This window comes from Urocampus carinirostris, chromosome 3 (assembly GCF_059441175.1).
Source record: "Urocampus carinirostris isolate Australia breed hairy pipefish chromosome 3, RoL_Ucar_1.0, whole genome shotgun sequence".
NCBI classification, from domain to species: domain Eukaryota; kingdom Metazoa; phylum Chordata; class Actinopteri; order Syngnathiformes; family Syngnathidae; genus Urocampus; species Urocampus carinirostris.
The window spans coordinates 47495866-47521494 of NC_142351.1; the positions used below are offsets into that span (position 1 = coordinate 47495866).

The 25629-nt window shown below is 37.5% G+C and overlaps 1 protein-coding gene across 4 annotated transcripts in view; it reads left to right on the forward strand.

The window, feature by feature from the left end:
* prdm16 (PR domain containing 16) overlaps positions 1-25629 on the forward strand; it is a 269776-nt gene that overhangs the window by 72128 nt on the left and 172019 nt on the right. For all 4 annotated transcript variants that reach the window (XM_088332122.1, XM_088332125.1, XM_088332124.1 and 1 more), the window contains exon 2: positions 13895-14328. In XM_088332122.1, the coding sequence (XP_088188248.1) occupies positions 13895-14328 (434 nt within the window). The remainder of the gene's footprint in view (positions 1-13894; positions 14329-25629) is intronic.

Sequence of the window (25629 nt, forward strand, 5' to 3'; positions counted from 1 at the left end):
GATTAATAGCACGCTGGAGTGCCGTTAATTCACTGGCTAATGACTGGAGGGAGAGTGGGCGAAGGCAAAGCGAGAGCAGAGCTGAGTGAGAGAGGCGAGTAATGGACTGATGTATGAGAGAAGGCCGCGTGCAGTGGCAGAGGTGAATGGCGTCACCTCCATCAACACTCGCCTGCATAGCCAGACATTGGCACTGAAGCAATCCCGCAGCTCCAGCCTGCTACATACTTAGCTCTGTATTACCCAATTATGCTAATACTAAACTGTTATTGAATCGCTTTCCATTGGGTAATATTGACTGTAATAAAGCATGGATGTGTGCACTCTTGTGTAATATATCAGGGTGGAGAAACTTTGCAATAATGCATGTACATAATGTTGGTATTTACTAAAGTATTAGGTTGAACTGAAACCAGGACTGGATTTTAAGGCAATTGAATCTCACAGTCACACTCTAAGAAAATTCTGGGAGGAACAACAAATAAAAATGTGCATGTTATTGGAATTTTGGGTCAGGTAAGACCACATGTGTTTTCTCTCATAGACAGTCAGATATTTGTATATTTATGTTAAAAACAACAGATTTTCAATAAACCGTTGTCAGAATTGTATTAATGTATTAATTCTCAACTATACCTTATCATAGAATGATCAATATGGTCAAAAAATAAGAATGCGTTGTTTTAACTGGATATCCAGAAAAACTTTTTTGGGCCCATGTTCTAAGACAGTTTTGGGCCACTACAGTCACTGAAGTATGACTCGTTTATGTTTTCCACAATTGCAATATCAATTAAAGCTGTTTTGAAATGCATGTATCCATTTGAAAATACTTCAGGTAAACCAATTTTCTGATAGTTCAACAGCATTAGGGAATTGTGTCAAACCTTTTTTTGAATATTAATTACATGGCACTTGATCAAGAAAAACAAAGTACTGTAAAATTAAAAAAGATTCACACCGAAGTAAAAATCACATGTATCATGTATCCATGATACAATCAATAAATCATGGACCAAGACACACACAGTGGAGCACTTAATTTATTCTTATACACCTCCTACCTTTGGCATGTTAAACTGCCACCAAACCGAAAGATGGTCAATAGATTTTATGGATTGGCCACATTGATTATCAACACAGTCTTCACTCTTCATGTGAGCATAAATCTGATTATTCCACCTAAGTGATCGACAGTACACTCTGTTAAAGAGGGCGACCACTATGTCTATTTGATTTATCAAACAGTTTCCATGTTGGTGCTAGCTGCACTTATTAACATTCTTATTGCTTTAGTCTACTTTTATATAATTTATTTTGTCATGCTTAACATTTATTGGCTGGCTATAAAAGGATAACTGATATCTAAGAACCTTTTGGAAGTTCTACAAATATTTGTCTCCTCAAAACATTTTGTCCAAGACCTATGCAAAGTATAGACGTGGGTCAATAAAATGTAAGCATTATAATGTATATTAGAACTTATACATGTTATATATTCTAAATTGGTAGATTGCCACCTTTGTTTCTACTGCTTCCACTGAGTGATGTTTGCAACCTAATTTGGCAAATGTAACTCAATATTGACTGTTATGAATATTATTATGTTTTGCCCCAGTGCCATTAATCCTCCCTGTTAATAAGTGTCTACACAAGCTTGGGCCCTTGGGACCGTGTGCGATCTTTTTATTTGCCTGAAAGATTGATTGTGCTTTTTAGCGTAAAAACACATTCACTGCAGGATGCGATGCCCTTAGGCTGCTTTAGGCCTGATAACGCAGCAATATATCAGACATGTTGGTTGAGGGCAAACAAAAATCTTCAGAATGGCTGGTGAATTCGAATTGTTTTCCAACAGCTCTAACTTGCTGACTTTTTCTTTTTTGTTTTTCTGTAAATGTAGTTGTGCACTGTATAACACCTTCACTAACTCTCAATCTTCCTGCTTTTTGTTCTAAAATAAATAAGTCAATTTATTTGAAGCTAGAAATGCAAATGAATTCCTATCCCCCAAAATATTGACCCACCTTTGTATTTATATAACTCTTTTAAAGAGACAATGTGTATAACTTAGCGCCTCCTAGTGCTGAAAAAATGCATTAAATTAAAAAAACAACAATATTGATGTAAGTAATAGGCAAAAATACATGGACTATAGGCCAAGAAATGACATTTGGTTGCTATCGTCAAACTTTGGGTACCCAAAAACTGGGATCAAAAAAGTAAAAGTAAAATGGTGCAGTTTGGTCACTTTGAGTCTCCAGATTTTGTATTATTTCTTGTGCTTTTTAGCATGACTTTCAGGTTGCACTGCAGCATAGAGTTATATGTAGTGGTCAGATAATACACATTTTCTTTTGAATAAACAAATGAATAAAATAAATAGAATAAATATTATATATATATATATATATATATATATATATATATATATATATATATATATATATATATATATATATATATATATATATATGTGTGTGTGTGTGTACTGATTTCAGTGGGGTTTTTTTTTAATTGCGGAACAAAAAAACAAAACAAAAATACAACCTGTAAGATTCTTGTGTTCTTTGGGTTAAAAATGTTTTTTTTTTTTTTATTTTAGCTATTATTTATTTTAGCTATTATTATTTCAGCATCTATCTTTGTTCTTTTCCCACTTGCAGTAGATTAAGGGTTGCTTGTTAAACGCATTAAAACAAATCCTGTGCAAAATTTGTTATACGGCATACAGAATTTGAAATGATTAATACATGCATACAAATCATCGGTATGCTGAATGTAAAGCAAATTGATCAGTGTTTAATCATCTGAATAATCAGAGTTAATATCGGCATATTTAAACCTAAATTGTGACTTCTTATGACAGTCCATTTGTGATTGTCACGTACACAAATTTCAAGCACGCTGTACTACACAATATCAGAATTGTGTCTAGGATAGTTTTGATGTAACAAGTCATTCTAAAAATTAAACTATTTCTGTCAAGAATCCTTTTCAAAGTTCAACACAGCAATTCCTTCGTTATTGCACTTAATGGGGATTACAGCCCTGAAAGTGAAAATCCCCGAGTAGCGTCACACCTTCATAAAAAACCCCAAAGGGCAAACTTATCCCAAGATGATGTCATTACAGACTGAGAGTATATGACTCTAACAAAATCTTAACTATAGATCTACCAAAAAAAAAAAAAACAGAACACCGAATTGCATGTGAATCGTTGGTCTTTGTTTGTATTTTTTTTTTAAAGTACCACACAATTGGAGGGCTTCTCCTCTTAGGGTAAGAAAGCGATTTAGAGAGTGGCTGGCTAGCTGCACATAAGCATCTGGTAACCTCTGCGAGGATTAAAACACAACACTCCCAAATGTAGTGGGTAATGTATCTGGTGTTTTTTTCATACAGGCCTGGCAGAGTTAGCTTGTGAGATTTGTCAGCCTAGCTGTAGTGTTAAGCCGGACCTGCAGCCTCGGCATTGCCCTCTCCCCAACAGCGCCTCAGTTGCTTTTCAAACCAGATAACGATCCACGGACCACCTGATTTCTTTGCGTTTCTCTGACTTACCTTAGATTCTGATGTAATTGATGAATTTCTTTTTAATGTAACAAGCTGCTAGAAGCTATTTGTTTTGGTAGTCAGTTGAGCGCCCGTCCCACTGTTTGACTGACAGCATAAACTAGCCTATCGAAGTCGCGCACATAGAGTGTTACGCTCACCGACACAAAAAAAAACTCCATTACCTGCCTCAGTGATAGCGTTTGCAGTGTGTTGTCTATCGGAACACAATAATATTCATTGATATCAATGACGATAAGGAATATTTTAATTCAAAATCCGCTAAGCAATGAATCAGCGATAACCGATGCGCGAAATAGCGAGGGGTCTCTGGACTATGTATATGAGAGTGCGGCAAGGGGGCTGTGTGTTCTCACTCATCTCATCCATTTTCGTGTTCCATATGTCTCCGACTTTCCCCGCGCACTCTTTCGCTGCAAGGTATGAGCGCCTCGTGTTGCTTGGAAATGTTCCCCGGCACTTTTACAAGGGGAAACAGTGTGGTGTTTTTATTCGGGTTGGCTCCCTGCTATTGTAGCTGACTATGCCCCTGTTGCACTCTCACTACTTCCTTGTAAACAGTCGCGCACACACTCTCACACACACGAGCAAAAACTACCTCGAACTAGAAGACTCCTTTTATTTTTTTATGTATTGCGGGGTAAAAGGTACACGTCATTTTGTTTAATGCCAACATTCCGTGGAAAAAATATATATATGCTCTGGGTTTTCAGGTTAGTCACACTCATAATCGTGATTTTTTTTTTATGTTGTGCATATGCTTGTTTTTCATGCAGTCAAATGGAGAGAGAGTAATTATTTGTCATTATAAAGAATGCCTGCATGATAGGACATCCGTAGCTCTATTAAAATAAGTATTTTTTTTTTCTACCTATCCAATGTCACACATTTCTCTCAAATTGGAAGAGCTTGGGCCAGACAAGTTCAGCCATTTTGACTCAATTTTGAAGGCCTACAGAAAATTTACTTCTTTAGCTATAGAGTAATAGGAGGCATCAAAAGAAAGCTTTTAACCCTAATCTTTCATCAGAAAAAAAGGATATTTTCTACTAATTAGAAAAAACAACAACAGTTGAACATGGCTAAGTTTCTTAAAAATACTCTTTTCCAAAAAAACTTTGCTCACAAAATTACATTTTATTGCAAGAACACAACCTCGTCATGAACGATGCATGAATTTTGCAAGAACTTTTCAGCGCCTGGTGTTTCAAGTGACGTGATTAATTAATTCTAGTTACCATTGTCATCACGTTCCTGTGGACATACACATAAAAACATCATCCTTCTCCGCCCAGATGATTAAGAAGGCCATCTAATGCTGATTTATCACACTGAAATCATTCCCAAAGGCTTGATACTTACTGATGAGCTGTGCCAAAGACTTTGTTAAACCCGTAATGTTACATGTCGTCACTCCCAAAAACGTATTTATACGTTATGGCGCTTGAATAAGTCAACCAGATCTCAACAGTTTTATCAGGTGAGGGTAGAGGTATGTTGGTTGAAACATAAGTTTATATATTTGTTATTAGTTCATTTGAAATACTCTGTTTATTATTAGCAGCAACGGCAATCCAGGAAAAAAAAATCATCATTTATATGCAAATTTGTCAACCATTATAAAATGTGTGCGGTTCAAAATGAAAAAAGTTACTTTTATTGTATAAGTGAAAATACATATTTATATTGTATTAACAGGTTTAAATGCATTAACTTAAAAGGTCAAAATCAATAGGTCATACCTGTCAACCCTGAGTGACCAAACAAAATTAAATACATTAACAATAACAAATAATAAAACAAAGAGTGTATTATTTACGTACCCAAAAAACCTAAAAAAAGGTGGGCAAATAATGACAAACTTGTGCTTTTGGTTGTTTTTGTTTTGCAGTTTCTTTTTTTGCTTTCTATCTCCTGTTTCCTAAACAAAAATCTTGTCGTCAAATAACATACAGTGTCCCTTGAAATAGAATAGAATAGAATAGAATATACCTTTATTGTCATTGTTACAAAATGGGTTAACATATTGTGACAACGAAATTGGGCAAAAGTAAAGTAAAGTAAACAAAATAATCGAATGTTGAATAAAAATCATATTTATTTCATAATATGATTGTAATCAAATATTTGAGCAAAAAGTCCCAAAAAACATTTTAAAATTGTATAGGTTGGCAGGTTAATATATTGCAGATTTGACTAATTAGACTGAATATTTGCACGATTAACATAATGTTAATGTTAATGGTTAATGTTAATGTTTGTTTAATCTATATTGTCTTAACTGAACCTTCTACAGTGGAATATTCTATATAATTAAAAAGGTAATAATGTGGTAAAGTGGTATACCATTGTATGGAAGGGAAACATTTATATTTTGATACAAGTGTAGTGCAATTTGAGTTTGTGCATACCAACTATTGCGTTAATATCTTTAATTTTATCACAAGTTCAAGTTTTAAGTAACTTTGACCGTGCTAAGAGTAGACAATACAAATAATTACAGCCTCACTCCTTTTTTTCTCACTGGATGCTGTCAAAGTTTAATCCAAAGTCTCCACCTTTTATATTATTTTTACATTTGCTAGGAAAAAATGTACTTCTCCTCCATTGCATGTTGCTAGAACTTTGCATAGTATGCAACATGATGTAAATATAGCATTTTTTGAGTGAAAGAACAGCCACCCTTCGTCCCATATTGTTCCTGCTGCATCAAGTCTGGGTATGGCCGTTTTCTCTGAGGGCAAGCCCTGATTTTGAAATGTTTCTGCCATGTATTACCGAGTTCGTTTTTCATACAGATCATAATCTTTACTTTTTTTGCTATCTCGCCGCCTACTACTAAGCGCTCTTTTCTCCCATATTTGTAATCATGAGAATTATTCTGCATAGTTCGGACATTTCCCTGGATACGGTTCATTTTTTGAGTTGAACCAGATCATTTTATGAGCGGCGAAATAAGCAGTTTGTGTGCGTGTTCATTGGTGCCCGAGTATGTATTGGAAAAGGGAAATAGGACGCGTGCATTTTATGATGGCTGTCACTTGTGCACATGTCCTATTTCCAGCTCTGTTTTATTGTTATCTGAGCTGCGAACGGGCTCTTGCAAACCAACTTGGAAAGCACAAACGATTGTTGGCTTCCTTGGGGCTTGAGATCTGTTTTGTAATGTTTGTACGCCTGTCTGCAATTACAATTTTTTGATTGCAGTTTCGGGGAGAATTTCTCCCCCTCCAAAGGTTTTTGGGTCCCATCGGTGCTTTCTTCCAGGATTTAATCTTCGTAGTGAATTTTGTTCTTGGGGCCGGGCAAAAAAAATCAGACGCATGGAACACGTGTTTGTGTACGTTCAAGCAGACAGCAGAAAATGACGGAAGATCTTTATCTCTCGACGTTTAAGTCTCGAGTGTTCTGATTAAACGCAACCACAACACAATTTACGCTGTTGTGAGACCCGACGATTTGCTCGATGATTTTCAGCTCCATGTCATTTTAGTAACTGTAGATTAGCTTATCTGGGTTTTATACATTACTTTTACCAATGTGCTTGTTTGTTCTTTGGGGTGAATTGGTATCCAAGTCTGTTGCTGCCATTGTGTGAGCAGCAGTTCCATGTCAGCATCTTCCCCAATAATGCCATGAGTTCTTAAAGCTGTTCTAATTTTTTAAACATGCAAAATGTGAGGAAATAGTACAAGTTTTTTGAAAGAAAGCAATTTATATTTTATCGACAAATTCCAATATATTTCTTTGAGATCATGCGTTTTAAAGACAGGATGTCTTTTCGGTGTCATTCTGAGCTGTGATGTCATTGGAGTAACACCAGCCGGTCACCATATTGTTTTATTTGTTAATCAGTTGAAGAGATATATGAGTTTTTTCAAGCAAAGTTTTGGTAGTTTTTGTAAAGAATACTGAGGCGTTTTGTCGCAGGTGGACGCAGTACTGGTACAACAAATTGCGAGCAGCCCAAAAGGGGCTAATTGGCGAAAATAACACATGGAGAGCTGCCATCAGGGATAGACCAAGGCACACAGCAAAACTGGTGTTAACGCCAAGCTAGCTGTTCTAACACAAGACGGTGCGACGCCCGTACAAGGAAAAAAGGCAAAAATCGTGTTAATAAGCAGATATATGAGGGGTGGCCAACCCAGTACTCAAGAGCTGCATCTCCTGCAGGTTTTTGGAAGTTCTCTGCTCCAATAAATGTCATTCCAATCACCTGAATGATTACCAAGTTGCCACACCGCTTGCTAACAAGCTAAAAATTTGCATCACCTGAATTGAAAAAAGAAACCTCCAAAAAATTCAGGACATGCGGCACTCGAGGACAGCGTTGGACACTCCTATCCACAAATACATCACAAACAACAAATTATTGGCCGCATTATCACACATCAGACATTTAAGGGCATCACAGACCTACATTTGCTTTATTTCTCGGTATCAAAATTAACCATACAAATCGCTCCACCGACTACAAACAGCAATGCACCATAGGAAGGCACCCAGTGAGCGCCAACCAGGAGCAAACAAAACAGGAAAGCCCTCGGAACCCCCAATGCTAACAGAGAGCTAGCCGGACAAAATTATACCAACCACGACCCACCCGGTAAAAAAAACATACAAAAAGCCAAAATTGCCTACCTAAAATGAGGTGAAGGAAAATAAGGAATACACGCTGTAACAGTGGCAGGTAGAGGCAGTTTTTGGAGGTCAAAGCATGTAAATTTGACAAAACAGTCAAAAGACCCCTACCTACAGGGTAAACAAAGTTCCAATTTCTCCAGGCAAAAATGAGCGATAAGCGATCTCAGCTAACAGAAATCCGCTTTCTATTTTGGAGCTGCCTCACATGTTGTGCTAACTGGGTTCAACATTTTAAAAGTGTTGAGTTCCTTCGATGGCTTCGCAGCTCTAGAAGAAACACCCAAGATGGGTCAACTTTGAGATTAAATTTCTCACATCCCCCAGCGTGTGGAGTATTTTGCAACATATTTGCATAATTGAAGGGCAAAAGACTACACATTCTGTGCCTGATTGAAACTTGCATCTCAGCTCTTGCAGTACCTGCCTGAAAATCTTTGTTCCATCATCTTTCATGTAAATAGTGTGCATTTAAAACAGCTCACGGATGTCTTCACGTGTCTTGCACCCGGGCTCTCAGGCAGCCTTTTTTCCTCTCAACACAAGCAGCCTATTGTAGCTACGGCCAGAATCGGGACCCCCAAAGTGTGAATTAATGATTGACCCCTGATGTAATCTGAATAAATAGCTGCCCGTAAAAGAGGAGGAGCAGAGGGAGAAATAACAACATCGGGAGTCAGGCAGAGGAAGGCGCTATCTGGCCGTGCTGTTTTTTTAAAAGTCCTTCGGGAGGCGAAGCTAACATATCTCCTTTGGCTTTCTGAGATGTCGGAGTAACAGAGGGGTGTTTAAAAGTGGGCTGGTTGCTCCTCACTTTTCCTCGCCTGCTCCTCTAACTTTTAACTGCTGTTTTTTACGGGCTAGCGCAGGGACTCTCAAACTGTACTTTAAAAGTGTAATAGTGGCCTGGTATAATAATTAGCCGTTTACTGTAAAATCGTGCCGGTAACAGTTGTTTCAAACAGAACAAGAAGTTTGAAAAAATCCTAAAACATATTATCCAGGAAGTTAAGCACTTTCACATTCTTTACATGATTTCCCAGTGTCTTAGTACAAAGGCTTGAGTTAAAGCTGCTTTAATTCTTAATTATATAGTAATAAACCATAACCTCAGTATACAGTATGGACAAAAAATATATATTTTTTCTTTTTGTGTGGTCTGGTAGAGAAAAACCCATGGCCCGATATTGGTCTGCGGCCCGATGGTTGCCAAACACTGCTTTAGAATATAACAAATAGTTTAAGAAAGGGGGTCTTAAATTTTCTTCCTGCGGTATGGTAGTTTGAGGTTCCACCTTAATACAATGATTTAATCTAAGTGCAGCCCTCACAAATAATGGTTTAATTTATTATTAAATCATTGATTTATTTTCAAGTTTAATTCTTTTTTTGGGGGGGGTCTTAGTTTGTGTAGATATTTTTAAACATATTTGATCGGCATGATATTTGTTATCAGAGCTTTTTTTTGTGTCAAAAAATCCGCCACCTGACTTGTGTCGGCAGCACCCAAGTAAATTGTGTTTGAGACCCCATGTTTAAACAATTTATAGGTACATATAAAAACACAAATCGGCGCAAAGATGAATATGAAAACAGTCCTTTTGACTAATGTATTCATTACTTTCACTTCTGAAATATGGTTTTGTTTGTCAGTCTCAACTTTGGCTGTAAACATGTTGGGCCAACACACCAAAGATATGCCATTTTGCAATCGCCTATTCATGACTGGGTCTACACAAATTGACAGCACCTCTTTGTGATTTACTCCAACTTGTCACTAAAACTAAAACCTGACACTCAAGCGAAGCTTGACACGAAATTGGAAATTCAAATAAAACAAGAAGATGGAGTGTATGAACAATATAGAGTGAAGTAATCATCTTTATTTTGAACTGGTTAATAAATGTGGAAGTCTAAAATTCTCTCTTGTGCTTAGTGCATATTGTATGCAATTTAATACAGCATGCATAGTGTGTTTATTGAGTCAAGTCATTTACGTATTTGTATGTGCACAGAGACTCATACATGTAAAATGCATAGATTTCCTAGCCCTAAAATTGCTCTTACCAGTTCCAATGTTATTGAGAGTTGAGTAGTGCAAGAGAGGCTCACAAAAGAGGGGGGAAAGCATTTAACTGCTTTAAAACAATTTGATTGTACAGTGGGATCAAAGTCCCTAATCCAAATTCCAATGAAACATCACAAAAAAAGGTTTTCCCTCAAAATTGCTGAATGACGCAAAATCGGTCATAAAAGGCAGACTTTTACTGGTGTAACTTTATGTGATATGTCTCCTGGAGCTTCGTGGAGCGGCCTCAGCTTTGCCAAGCTCCGGACAGCCGCTGTCCCGTGCTTTGCTGGTTTAATGTTTCACATTAAAAACGTACATGTCAGTTAATTTAACAGCGTTCACAGGCCACATCTGTCGCCGGGCGGGAAGCCAAAGATTTGGCAGAGAAAAAAATAGGATGATCTGCGCCGTGAACGTACTTTTTGATTCCACGAGTGTTTGATTAGATCATTCAATACATCTCCAAGCACTTCCCGTACAACCTCATTACCATGACGACGCTGCTAAAAACATGAGCTGCGTGCTGTGCTTCTGAGTGATGGATTTTAAACATCACATGCTATTAAACAGAATAGAATCACGTTTAATAATAACTTTTGGGTGCTAACTACAACCTGGGAGGGGCTCTCAAACGTGCCACGTTTCACTACAGGGAGGGATGGAAATTGATTAAAAACACAGCTGTCATCATTTAGGGTTCAGTTAATCAAAACGTTTGCAAACTTTTGCCAACTTTCAAGACAACAAAATGATTGCTTTTCACAAAAATTATTAAATGGCGCGTAAAGTTTCAAAAATATGTCTGGACGATGTCTATAGGTAATGGAAAAAATTGATTCATGAAAAATATACTTTGCTTTAAGTTCACGGAAAATTTGCGCAGATTTCAATGTTTGTTATCTATAAAAGTGTTGGAAAAGTTAAGATTTTTAATACATGTCAAGTCAAGTCAAGTCATGTTTTTTTGTATAGCCCTTAATCACAAAGAGTCTCAAAGGGCTGCACAGATCAAAGACAATTGCAAACTACAGACTATTATGACACCATCAACTGATTTAAAACCTACATAAGGGCAAATAATACACAGATACACAGATGTTGTCAACATAAAATATAGGTTACTCATATGTTAGAAAATAGAAGTGTTTTTAGCTTAGATTTAAACATTTCCACTGAGGTTGCAAATCGAATCTCAGGGGGAAGAGCATTCCACCTGCACCGTCTCAATTACTGTAATGCACTACTCTACGGTCTCCCGAAGTCCAAAATCAAGAGCCTTCAGCTGGTACAAAAAGCTGCAGCGAGGCTTTTAACAAAGACAAGAAAGTTTGATCACATTACCCCGATTTTAGCTAACCTGCATTGGCTCCCTGTTAGCTTAAGATGTAATTTTAAGGTTCTGTTGGTATGATACGAATCATGCACGGACTTGCTCCCTCATATCTTTCAGATTTAATTTCCCCCTATGTTACGATCCGGAGACGCTCTGAAAATGCTGGTCTACAAGTGATCCCAAGAGCCAAAAAGAGATCCGCGGGTTCGAGAGCATTCTCCATTCGGGCACCGGTGCTGTGGAATGCTCTACCCCCTGAGATTTGATCTGCAATCTCAGTGGAACTGTTTAAATCTATGATTAAAAAACACTTCTATTCTATAGCATATGAATAACCCTATACTTTATGTTGACAACATCTGTGTATTATTTATTATTACAACATCCATTGCAGTCTGGTCATCCTGGAAGGGGGATTAACTTATGTGTGGTCCCTTCTCAAGTTTACCTCATTTTCCTCATATTGAGGTTTTTGAGTTTTTCCTTGCCGTCATGTAGGTTTTAGATCAGGGGATGGTGTAATCAGTGGTTTGCAATAATCTGTGGTCACTGCAGCCCTTTTGAGACAATACATTTACTTTATTTTAAAGTGTTGAAAGTTAAATACTATTTTTTAAATTAAGTATGTGTAAACATTGCCCAACTGAGATCAAAGAGCCTTTATGTTTTATTTTACATTGGGCTTATCTGCTTTTGTTTTACTTTTATCAGAGCTGTTTTGGGCGCAACTCATCAGGTTCGAGGAAGGGGGTTGAGTGCTGGAGAGTGACCCATTGTTTTGCCTGTGTAGCATACAAATTGTGAAAGTAAGAAAAGGACTACCGTATTTTCCGCACTATAAGGCGCACATACAATCTGATTTTTTTTTAAAAAGCTGACTATGCGCCTTATAATCCGGTACGCCTTTTATATGGATCATATTGAATTGCAAGGTCTCGCAACTAAGAGAAGCAGCCACCGACTCCATTTTTCGCGTTGAAGAAGAAGTGGGCTGTGCATACTGGGAAATATTAAACAACGATTCTCTTTTATTTGTGCGTTTGTATAAAGACCCTGAAATGGCTCCTATTAAGAGACACGCTTACAATGCAGAGTTCAAACTCAAGGCATCAGTCACGCAGTAGAACACGGAAATAGAGCAGCAGCGAGAGAGTTCAACATTAATGAATCGATGGTGCGGAAGTGGAGGATAAGCTGCGCCAAGTAAGGAAGACTAAACAAAGTTTCCGTGGCAATAAAGCGAGATGGCCACAGTTAGAGGACACACTTGAACAGTGGGTTGTTGAACAAAGAGCAGAAAGTAGAAGTGTCAGTACAATAACTATTCAAATGAAGGCAACAGCGCTGGCACGGGAACTTAACATTAAAGAATTCAGAGGTGGTCCTACTTGGTGTGTGTTTACGTTTTACATTTTACAGTTATTATGTTATTGCTTTATTGTTATTGTTTTGCACTTGTTGTTTTTGCACTTAACAAGTGTCACCATATTGCGATTGCACTAACGTTTAATTTACCATAACAGTATCAGACGTTTTTTTGTGTGTTGACTAAATGGAGGAAAAGTAAAATCTTATGCCTTGCTGTTGTTCAAAGATGTTAAAGATGTGTCACGAAAATGCTTTACCTCAGAGAAAATAATAAAACAGCTGTTTATTCGTTTTGGGAGTGAATGGAGTTGTGAAAAGCTTGTTTGTTATCTATTAATAAAGTTTGACTGACCTAACTGACTGTTTTGTTGACATTCCCTTTAGCGCGGCTTGCATAACGTTACTACATCCTCTACTGTAGCCAAGTCAAGTCAAGTCACATTTATGTATATAGCCCTTAATCACAAAAATGTCTCGAAGGACTGCACAGGATTACAATTACAAAATTGCACAATTACCTGATCTTAAACTAGCATACACTTATAGTGCCTTATAATGCAGTGCGCCTTATGTATGGAAAAAGTTTTAAGATATATCATTCAGTGAAGGTGCGCCTTATAACACGGTGCGCCTTATAGTGCGGAAAATACGGTACTTATAGTAGAGTCCAAATGCCAACCCCAAATTTTCGAAAAGAAGAAAAAGAATAATTCACCTGCACGCGCATTAATAGTAAAGCTGCAATCATGACTTAAAACTAGAAGATGGTGGCAGAGAGCGATAATATTTCAAATTCCGCACATCTTATCAATGGATTAGCATTTTTAGATGGCCAAAAGCTTGAAAAACGCATTTCAGCTGATTATATGGTTGTTAATCTAGCTGTATAATTTGATTTTTAGATGACAGCGAGCCGGTGGACAGCATGTACGACACAGAGGCCAACCTCCCAGGCTTGGCTGCTGGCGGCGTTTGCACCGACAGCCCCGAAGACGACGCTGAGGATGGCATGGTCAATGTCTCTCCCCTGCCCTCACCCCTTTCTTCCCATCCCAACAACCATCATCTGCTGCTGCATCCCCACATGTACAATAGCCACCATCACCTCCACCATAACAACAGCAGCAGCAGCACCGACCAGGACTTCTCCACGCCAAAGGAAGGCTCACCCTATGAAGCGCCAGTCTACATTCCTGACGACATTCCCATTCCCGCTGATCTGGAGCTGCGGGAGTCTTCGGTGCCGGGCGCCGGTTTGGGCGTGTGGGCCAAAACTAATATCGGAGCCAGTGAGAGGTTCGGCCTGCACAGTAAACGCAGCTCCTTCGGATGGGAGGTAAGGTCTTATTTTTATCCAGGCATGGTTTATTGCAAAAATAATTCTACGGATAGAAAGACCAAAATTCAGCACATTTTTACTGTAATTTTAGTGTTTCTCTTCCTGTATAAGAGATGCGCCCTCCTCACGCACTGCGTACCATTCGCTACACACTACCAAACAGGTGCACAAAAGCTGACCCCCTCTTTTTAGTATTTGTAGTTGTAAATATGGCTAGGATGCAATTTTTTTATGGTAGGGAAAATGCATAAGGAAAAAATAAGCCCCTCAAACTATGCTTGAGACGGCGCCATAGTAACTGTATTAGTTACTTGTACTTTGTAAGTAGCTATAAACATGTTAACCCATTGATACTTGCAGTTTGATAGTAGTATGTATCAATACGACTGATGGAGTATTTTTCAGCAGCTGGAGTCAAATTCTCAATGTGCATTTAATGACTAATGCTCTGAGTAGTATAAGTTACGTCTTGAGCCCGAGCCTAAGCCTGACCTGAAATTTAGGTCACAGGTCAGAATCAAGTCAAAATCATTACGTTCTGGTGCAGGCCAGGCTGGGCTTCTCTCTCACTGACTTTGTATTTTTAATCATCCACTTGTCATCTTTCTTTTTTTTTTTTTCTTTTTGTGTCATGCTAGAAGGGGACTGAAGCCCTGCTCTGCCCTGCCCTCGCAAATAGAATATGAAAATTCGAGTTTTCTTCAGGCTCAGTCCTTCAAATCAAGTTAAATGGTCAGGCTCGGGCTTTGGTCGGCTTGGGTTGGGTTTCTTTAGGCCTGATCTTACCTCTACATTGTAGTAACAACATTTGAGTCCCGAAAATGTGTCAATAAGACGCTTCAATTACCCGCTACCAAAAACAGTAGTTGCGTTCCAGGAACCCGTTCCTTTTTAACCCATTAGTCCCATCATTGCTTCTTTGTGCTTTGTTTTGTGCCCTTCTTCATCTTCATTGTAACTGTCTGTCACCTTTGACTTTTTCATTGTGAAAGCAACAATACAGTGAATGCATATGATATTCAAGGAAAGAGTTTTGCGACAAAAGGGAGGGGCACGAAGGGGCTGATTGATGAAGGAGTCACTCTGCATTCACACGTTCACATTTCCAGCAATCACAGTTCATTCACGGGCATCTATCTCATCATCATAGCAGGAGCCAGCTCCATTTGCATCCCCATCTCATGATTGGACCTCATCTTTGACTACACCAACACACACGAGCGTGAAATATACTCGTCTGCGTATGCAGCTCCACGACAATGTCAGATGGAGAAATTGGACTGATTAGTGGAGGTATCAGCTTTTCTGGGCGTCGGCCTGAGCGGGCATGCTCATTTGGTCACGCCACCCGATATGGAAATGGAAGAAGCATGACCGAACGCAATGGCGGCATATTGCACTATTAATTTTCATCTTGACATGACATTAGGCAATATTGAAGTTGCTTTGGTAAGCTCATTAAGAAATGAAAGTCAAACTGGCTCTTGTCTTTGTGTCCTTTTTCTTTCGTCTGCCAATCAGACATTGAATATTCTGGCTCCTTTCTCGTTTCGCTAAATCCGTGCTGGACCGCTCATTCACTGACCATGACATGATTGTTACAGTTGTTTGGGGACACTTATTTGCGTACAGACCTCCACGACATTCGGGATATATTTTAAAATATAGAAATCTACCGTATTTTCCAGACTATAAGACCCTCCTAAAACTCAAAACATTTGCACAAATTCCCAAGAGTGCCTTATAATCTGATGTGCCTTATAGACCGGGAATACATTGAAAAAGTTTGAATTGTTTAATTAAAATGAAATGCTCTAAAGTACGTTAACCATTTTATAATGAATTAATATAATTTAGTTGTGAAAGCCGATTTGATAATATTTATGTTCAATGAAATAAGTTTTCCTTTTTATTTTATGATGTATTTTAATGCAACCCTTGCTATGATTTCATGTGCCTTGTACAGTGCGCCTTATATATAAAACATGTAGCTCACAGGAATATTTTGGAAAAATTTGGGTGTGTACTTTATAATCAGGTGAGCATTAAAGTCTGTAAAATACAATACATGCGCTTGCAGTATATAATTAAAACTGATGAAATTGTATGTTGAAATAACAAAGGTACAAGAAAAAACTACTCAATTACAAGTTATGTCAGCATATTTTTTTGAAAGTGCATCACGGTCACAATTGTAATGGATCTTTTTTGTCTTCAATGGTATTGAGCGTGGTAAACATATAGTTTCCCCTTGCCAGCTTTGCGTCAAAATTTTCATAACATCTAAAGAACGATAGCAGTGTATGTAGTCCGACTTAAAGGTAACTGGGGGTTTTAACTTGGCTGGGTCAGTTTAACTAAAAACGAAATTTTGGATGATTCCAGCAAAAATTTGTTTAATGAAGTTCACTCAATATATTTTATTCACTCCTTTATATAGACTTTAAGTTTTGTAGAACATTCAAATTGATTTTGATTTTACTTGATCAAAGATTCAACATGGGAAATCTTATTTTTCTTTGAAATAATACATTTCTAGTTTGTATAGTGCTTTTTTGTGATATTTTTTTAATGCTGTGACCATAAAATGCTGCAACTTAGATCTCATATTCTAACTTTAAGTCAAGTGAAGTCAAGTTACATGTATTTGTGCAGCCCTTTTTCACAAAAAGTCTCGACGGGCTGCATCATCCCCTGATCAGAAACCTACATGCGGGCAAGGAAAAACTAAAAAAAAAAAAACGTATTGAACATGAGGTAATCCCCCTTACATGAGTACCAGGCTACAATGGATTTCCCTCAGGTATCAACATAACGTCAACATCAACAATAAACATTTCATAACTGAAATCATGCAAAAAGTCCAATTGTGAGCAATGGCAAGCTTCCTGTCGCAAAATATCTGCTGATGCCGCAGGTTCTTGATGATGAGCATCAGCTCCAGGTCTTTAAAATAAAATTATTATTAAAAACATAAACAAAACTTATTCACAGAATGCAACAATGTTTGTCTTTATTTTTGTTGATGAAATGAGAATGAAATGATCTGCATTTAATGCAACCCTTGCTTTAATTTCATGTGTCTTGTAGTACAGTGCGCCTTATATATGAAACATGTAGCTCACAGGAATATTTTGGAAAATTGGAAAATCGCTTTACAGTGTGCTTCACATTTTTCAATAGCGGCCGTGCAGCCATGTAAGGCGCTAACCTGCTTATTGGGGGCATTAGGGGTTCAGTGTCTTACCCAAGGACACTTCGACATGTAACAGAAGGAGCCAGGATTCGGTCTCTTGATCCCAAGACGAGCGCTCTACCTCCTGAGCCACTGCCGCCCCAATATTTTTTATTGGATATTAAAGACCCAACTCAGATCAGTGTTAACATTATCATCAGTTTGCTCAGTCCGGCCACAAAGTAAAGCATCCGTAGACTAAAATACTAGTACAGAGTCAAAATTGTTTTTTGTTGTTTAGATCTTAAAAAGCAGTGGAATGTTCTCCAAAAATCTGTCGGCATTTTAAAGAGGAGAAAAGTAGCTTTCAAACCCGTAAAGCGGTAGTGTTGGTGCATGCTTTGGTCTTCCAAAACCTTAACATTGCCAACAGTAAGGTTTTTAAAGTATAACTGATGACATCTAAACATACAAAATAATGTCTCTAGAGTCAGATCCTCTGTTATCATGTGATATATATTTTAGAATAAAATAAGAAAGCTGTACTCTCCAAAAACACGCTCAATATGCTAAACTCGGAGTCGGTTCTTTGACTCCCTTGTGAGCACTGGGGGAATGTGTTGATGATTAAAGAACCCTGGCGCATACATGCTGAGCGGCAGCGAGCGGTTTCCTTGTTTAACATTCATATTATGCGTCGCCATTCAAGGTGCAAAGGGCACTTCTCCAAAAATGACACGCGCATTTTCTTTCTTTTTTCGCTCACTACATGATAATTGCATATTTATCGGCACTGAGGTTCAGGTTCATTTTTTCTTCTTTCTAACAAATGTTTAGTAGACCCCCTAAAATTAACATAGACTTTCTGCCTGGTGTAGTTTTACTAGTTTATTGAGTTTTAAGAGTACCATATATTCCGGACTAAGAGGCGCACCAAAAAAAGAAAACCCAGATTGGACAGAAATTTGAATGTGCACCTTATAACCCGGTTCTAAGATTATTATTTTTTTGTGTGGATTATTACAAAACATTTTATACTAGCATATTTAAGCAATAATATACTTTGATCTATCTATCTATCTATCTATCTATCTATCTATCTATCTATCTATCTATCTATCTATCTATCTATCTATCTATCTATCTATCTATCTATCTATCTATCTATCTATCTATCTATCTATCTATCTATCTATCTATCTATCTATCTATCTATCTATCTATCTATCTATCTATCTATCTATCTATCTATCTATCTATCTATCTATCTATCTATCTATCTATCTATCTACCTTGGTCATATTCCTCAAAAGGGGTGACTGACAAACACATACAATTTCTTAAAAGGAACTATACACTATACTATACAATAACAAAGAAAATAAAATAAGTGAAAAAAAATAGCAAAAAACACACACAAACATTTTTGGACCATGGCCAACCCAATTGCCCATACACCCAAACTAGTTAGGCACCTCGGCACCTAAGTCAGTCATGCTTTCGTCCCTCCAGATGAAACAGGACACAAGAAAGCGACCGTGTCACTCGGGTCAGGGTGACACAACACACTCTACTGTTCAACAGCAGGGCCCGACAGCTTTCACTGGTTTACCGCTGCCGCATCATACAGGTGCCCTGCCCATCCCTTAGAACACGTCCAAACATCCCTCTTCTATAACTACTTCTAATAATAATAATAACAATAACAACACAAATATATATTTATCTTAATGTACTTCAGATCATAGCGTGGTCGGAAAGCGGAAACTAGTGGATTTGCTGGGACGGGCGATCGGAGCGCGGTCGATGTGCAAAAACAGGTCAAGTAGCCAGAGCGGGAGATCGGAGCGTGGTCGGTGGGCAAACACGGGTCAAGTAGCCGAAGATGATCGGAAAGTCAGGGACAGACGAGAAAGGTGAAGACAGACGGGGGCCAGAGTCAAATAGTGCTTGCCTTGCGTATGCAGAGGTTCTTTAACGGACTGACAAGGAGTGAATGGAGTACTGAGTTTAAATAGGAGGGGAACCAATCAGGCAACGAGCAACAGCTGGCGCCAAACAAGCGGGCACAGGTCAGGGCAATGGGATATCGTGACTCAAAAGTCAAATCTTGAGTTAAAAAGTAAATGGTTTAAATCAGCACGAAAAACTACTTTGCATGAGATAAACTTCACTGATAGAAAACTTCTAAGGGACTCTGTGTATTATTTAGTGCGTGTCAATTTTAAAAAGAAAACATTTATAAGAAAAAGCATTTGATGTATATAACTTGTTTAAAGTACTCTTACAAACTGTGCCAGAAACGTTGATTTGCATTGTGTACTGCATTCTCTAATCATTTCTCCACTTTTTTCACCTGAGCAACAATAATGTTGCGAAAGACAGAAACTGAAAACAGAAAGTCTTTCAACAAAATTATGTACAAGCTTGTATGTAGGTATTCATATTCAAACACGTGAAAAAAAAAAGACTGGTTAACCTATCAGCAGGCAGAAACAAAATGCACTGTGCAAATCCGTGTTTCTGGCACGGTGGTAAAAATGTGTGATACTGTGATAAGCTCCAATGAATCGGTCTCCAATGTGGTGCCCGTGGGCGCCATGGTGTTCAGTGAGGACAGCTGGGGTGCCTAGGACCTATTCTGAAAATAGCAGAACAACATGCACTATGCAAATCAGTGTTTCAGTGTCATTGTGCTTTTTTATTAAAATTGTTTTTTAATGGTCGACTGCATATATTTAACCCTACCGCCAATAATTAACCTCGTAACAACAGTAACAACAGAGTAATAACATAAGTTATTTTAGATATGCATATCAAACAGGGTGTCCTTTGTGCTAATAATTAACAAAAGGTAGCTCTCAGCTTGAAAAAAGGTCGGCGACCCCTGCTCTAAAGCCTTCTGTATGTCATCTGTACCACTGGTGGTTTTTGGTAAAGTATCAGCAAAGATACTATTCTCGTTTCAAACAACATGTTGATCAACAACATTTATAGAATATCATTGTGCTGTATGTGGCGTACATTGTAACTCTTACTATAGTCTCGATGTCATGCGCCCTATAGTCCGGTGCGCCTTGTGTATGAAAAATTGATGACAGAAGCTATTTTTAGGGGGCGTGCCTCGTGGTTCGGAAAATACGGTAATCAACCTCTTTCCCTTCATGATGAGATTGTACCCTACGAGGGGTCCACTCGGTTTCCATTCAAGCAAAAACATGTGGCGTTTGCTCCCCAATGGCAGATGAGCGATTGATCCGTCTCGCCTCCTCCTTTTCGGTTCTCGTCGGAGGACCGAGCGTGTCTCAGTTCGTATTATTGCTTCGCATTTCCTGTCTACTCCGGGGCTGGAAGCCTTCAGGGGCTCTCCTCACCCAAACCCTTATCACAGACAGTCATAACAGTCGGCCTGTTGATAATCACCGACAGACTCCCCGAGGAGGGCCGCGCACCCTTTTTCATCTAATGCTTCTGCTCTTAGACAAATAGACTTTGCGAGAAGTGCTGCAATGTGTGCCCAGGTCCTCCAAAGTAATGCAATGATTTGGAGTGTGAATTGTTGTTTGTTTATGTATGTCTCTATAAAACAAGAAACCAATTGTTTTAGAGGGCGTCTAATGTTAGCTGGCAATGGCTTCCCTGTATCACTGCAAGATGCAATACCATGATATTAAAAATTTAAAGAATTTGAAATTAGATTTTATTTTTAGACTGGGAGATTATTCAACTATTGAGTCTTTATTAATAACAACACCAGATATCTACTGCACACTGTAAACTATTTGTACGTGCAACTGCTTACCCGCATACAAAACTAACTCATATGTTATTAAAGTTACCTATAAATCCTAACTTTTTATTTTATAGCATTAAATAATGACAAAATCTGACCTTTTTTATATCCATTCATTTTGGTAATTGGACTAGGAAAGGTAAAACCAACTAACAAAGTATATATATAAGTATATATATATATATATATATATATATATATATATATATATATATATATATATATATATATATATATATATATATATATATTTAAATAAGTAATATTATTGTTAAAATTTTTACTATGATGTATGTTGTATGTTAATTGACATGATAATAAATAAATAAAATATTTTAAAGGCTAAGCAGTAAATATATATATAAAGTACCAATTGTTACTATTATTACTACTACTAGTAGTACTATTACTACAACTACTACTTCTATTAATAGCAATAATAACAACACAATTACTTTGTATTTCAAAGCATTTCATAATTCTTGGTATTTCAAAATAAAGTAATGATTACAAAATAAATATGAGAGATACAATTGAATATAATGCATCCAAACACAAAAGATACTGTTAAAGTTTAAATTTCGAATGCACCTCACAAGGTGTGGGGAAACTATGGCCACCTCATGCAGCTAAACAAAAAACGTGAAATCTATTGACAATTTTTTATAGATAAATAGACCAAAAATACTACCACAGTACTATAATACCAAAATACTCCGACGGAAATTCTACAAAAAGATGAATACTGTAATACAACAAAAAAGCTACAACAGAAATACAGTTCATCAGAAATATTTCAAAAGTAAGATTACAAAAAATTCTAAAAATACTTTTAAAATATTTTGACAGAAATGTTACAAAAAATACTAGAGTAATGCTACAAAACTACTAACTAACTAACTGAATATCAAATTAAGTGCTTTAATACAGGAACCAAATTTATTATTTTGCTTTAATTGTGTGTTTTAAGACCAATTTGATAAAAAGAATGAATTTGAAAACTAATATAATACATAATACAACATGTAAATGTTTTGCATGTATATTCATAAATGCAAATGAGAAAAATGTGATGGTTGTACAGGCCCTTGCCATTTTCTTTTTAACCAAATGCAGCCCACTACTTCAAAAGTTTGCTCAACGCTGCTCTACACTATACAGGGCATATCACAGTTCAGGAAACCATTCAGGTTTTTGGGCCACTACTTCCTGTGGTGAGTCGCTGGCAAGTACAGCCCTCTCCAGGCCCATCTTTTGGGTAAGGGTTTGCTCCCCCACATGAAACAGATAGTACTGGTTTCCATGGCTACCAGTAGCAGGAGAAGCCTGCTGATTTGAGTAGGATACAGCCCCTTCATCATTCTGTCGCCGTTGTTTCTTTTTGTAAAGAGTCACCCTGTTCTCAAGAGATGAGCGTGACCTCGACATTGACGGGCAGCTGCAAGTGAAGTTACTGATACTAGATCCTAAATAACTGACGAAAAACTATTTTGTTGGGAAATGTTGTGTATCACAATGTACAATACACTTTGTATAATATATACAAATATTCTATAATATTCTAATTATTGATGTATTTAGATGAATAATAACAAGATGGATAAAAGATTTAATTGTTCCTTCAAAAATAAAAATGTAATGATATAAATACGTTATAAAAATAGATGGTTTAATAGAACGGTTCCAATACATGGATAAATAAATCAATATAATGTTTTTATTGAAAATACATAAATACATGAATATCCAAATAAATGGATGTGAAATGAAGACGTATTCATAAAGCGATTGTCCAGTCTATAAAAAAGTGACTGATGGTAGTCAAATATTACACAATGTTCCTTTCATATTTGAAATGAGGCACAAGTTGCATTTGTATACCACGTAATCTTCTGGACGTGTGAAGTTAAGCCGTGTCGTCGAGCGGCAAACGGCATGAAAGAAGAGGAAGGCCTAGAGGAAGCGCGCCATTGTCTGTCCCGGGGGCCCGGGCGAGTGCGGTGGGGGGCACTCGAAGAGGCTTTAATTCAGACTCATTTCAGCGAGACGGACAGCTCAATCTAAAAGCTGCTTTGCTGCGGGCAATGGCTATTCTCTCCTGTCTCACTCCGCCTATTTGGGCGAGCACTGAGTCATCTATTTCAAAACCATTATGCTTCCCCTTTAGCGCAACATGATAAAACGGGGGAGTGTGCGTCGGGAGCACCGGTCCCTCGCGATAGAAAGGCCTGAGCTCCGTTGCGTCGCCGATCTGCTGTCAGAACGACTGCTGCTATTATCTGACTGTGAGATTGACCTGCCGCTAACAATTGATAAAGACATGTCACCGTATGACTTCTGCAGCTAATGTGCTAAGCGGTCTCACTGATCTAACTAGCCTACAAGCTGCTTGAATTGCACTGCAGCTTTGGCTTAACTATGAGTAATTTCTCTGTCTCTTTTTAAAGGGACACTGTGTAATATTTGACCACTAGATGGCGAACAATCATGTGAGTTCCTTTTAAGTTAGCAGGGAGTCAGCCTAAAACACCCACTTTCTCCTGTGTCCTCACAAATAAAATATGAAATTTCGGGATTGCTTCGGGCTCAGTCCCTTAAATCAATTTAATTGGTCGGGCCAAGGCTAGTTTTTTTAGGCCCGATCTTAATTTTAGTTCATGTATTTTTATTATTCAAATCAATGTCCATCTAAGGTCTCATTTGAAGGTCAGTATGCATATCAATCAGTTTACAACATAAGGTGTTACTTCCTGAAGATTATTTACAGCTAAATTCTGGTTAACTTCTGATCATAAAATCGACAGTGACAATTGTTTGACAATGCAATATTACACACACAAACGTTAGATATACATGCTAAACTTGTGTTTACCCAACCTTTTTTGAGCCAAGATCCACACTTATAGCAAAACCAATAGGATAAATCACAAAAGCAAGAAAAAGGGTTTAAGCCGGGATATGTTCATTATTATGGCTGAATTTAGCCCTAAGTGTGTTGCATGAAAGCAGGTTGAATTTAGGTTGGCTCAGTTACTCCTGTAATTTATTTTCTACAGCTAGCCTGCTCCAGACCAGGCTAACAATCAGGCTAAAATCATCCCCAGAGATACGTCTGGCATGAGTACTGTCCATCGTGTGAATACTGAATACGTTTTATATCTTTTTCATGGACTTACTTGATATACTGTACTATTTTTGTTTATCCCCCACTAAAATTGTATATGTATACACATAATTTTATAGTCAATTCTACTTAATCATTAATGAAACAAATGTATTGTTGTCAGGCCATGCTTTTTAATTAACAATTAACAATGCGTGTCAGCATGCCATCATTTTCCTTATTTTACAAATTCTTAAAAGTCCATACGGAACTGTTGTCCAGCACCCGTAAAACACAATGGGAACATTTTTCCATTTTCTGATCCGAACATATTTGTTGGGTCACGGTTACTGGAAAATACTCATCTAATTCAATGTCAGCGAGTGTAGTTTTGTCCAGTGTTTCTCTACCAGTCTTCTGTGAGACCATGTATAGCCAAGTAACTTTAAAATTCCTCTATGTCAGTATGTGGCAGCAGATAATTTTTGCCTTTATATATGATCACGATTTGCTCATTACAGTATATTTGATGATTTGATTAGTTTGATAGAACTGTATTGCACTGCAAAATAATAATTGAAAAAAATATATAATATTGTCAAAATCGTACGTATAATTTTGATGATTTTAATCATCATTTCTATTTAAAGAATAAAAAAATAGAACATACTGAAAATGTGTTTGTCCTGCTAGCACATCCTTCTTGTATTTGTTGTTATTTTTCTAGAAAACAAAACAAAACAGGTCAAACTGGTTAAAATATGGTATTATGCAAATTTAAGGCAAATTCTATTAACCAACATGAAAACTGTAACAATTATCCATGTCAGTAGGTGGCAGCAGATGCAGTTTTTTAAACAAATATGAATTTAAAAAAAAAGTGACAGATGTTGTGCCATTAAGTTTCCTAAAGGAGCTATGTGGAAATTGGAACTAAATCTCTGTTGCCATCTTCAGGCTTAAAGTCTTGATCGGAGCTTCATTCAGCTCATTCATGTGCAAGTGCATGCTTTATTTGATCCACTCAAATCAACTATTTTTTCATCTTTTGGGGGGTTTGAGTTGTTACGACTCTGCTAGAAGCATACATTTTCTTACTTAACCATTTTCATGCTACAATGACAAATAGAAATGAAAAATGTGAAAAAAGACCTGGGGGCTCAGGGAAGATCTCTCTCAAGATCTTCCCTGAGTCCCCATTCCATGAACCTAATGTGTTCCACCCCA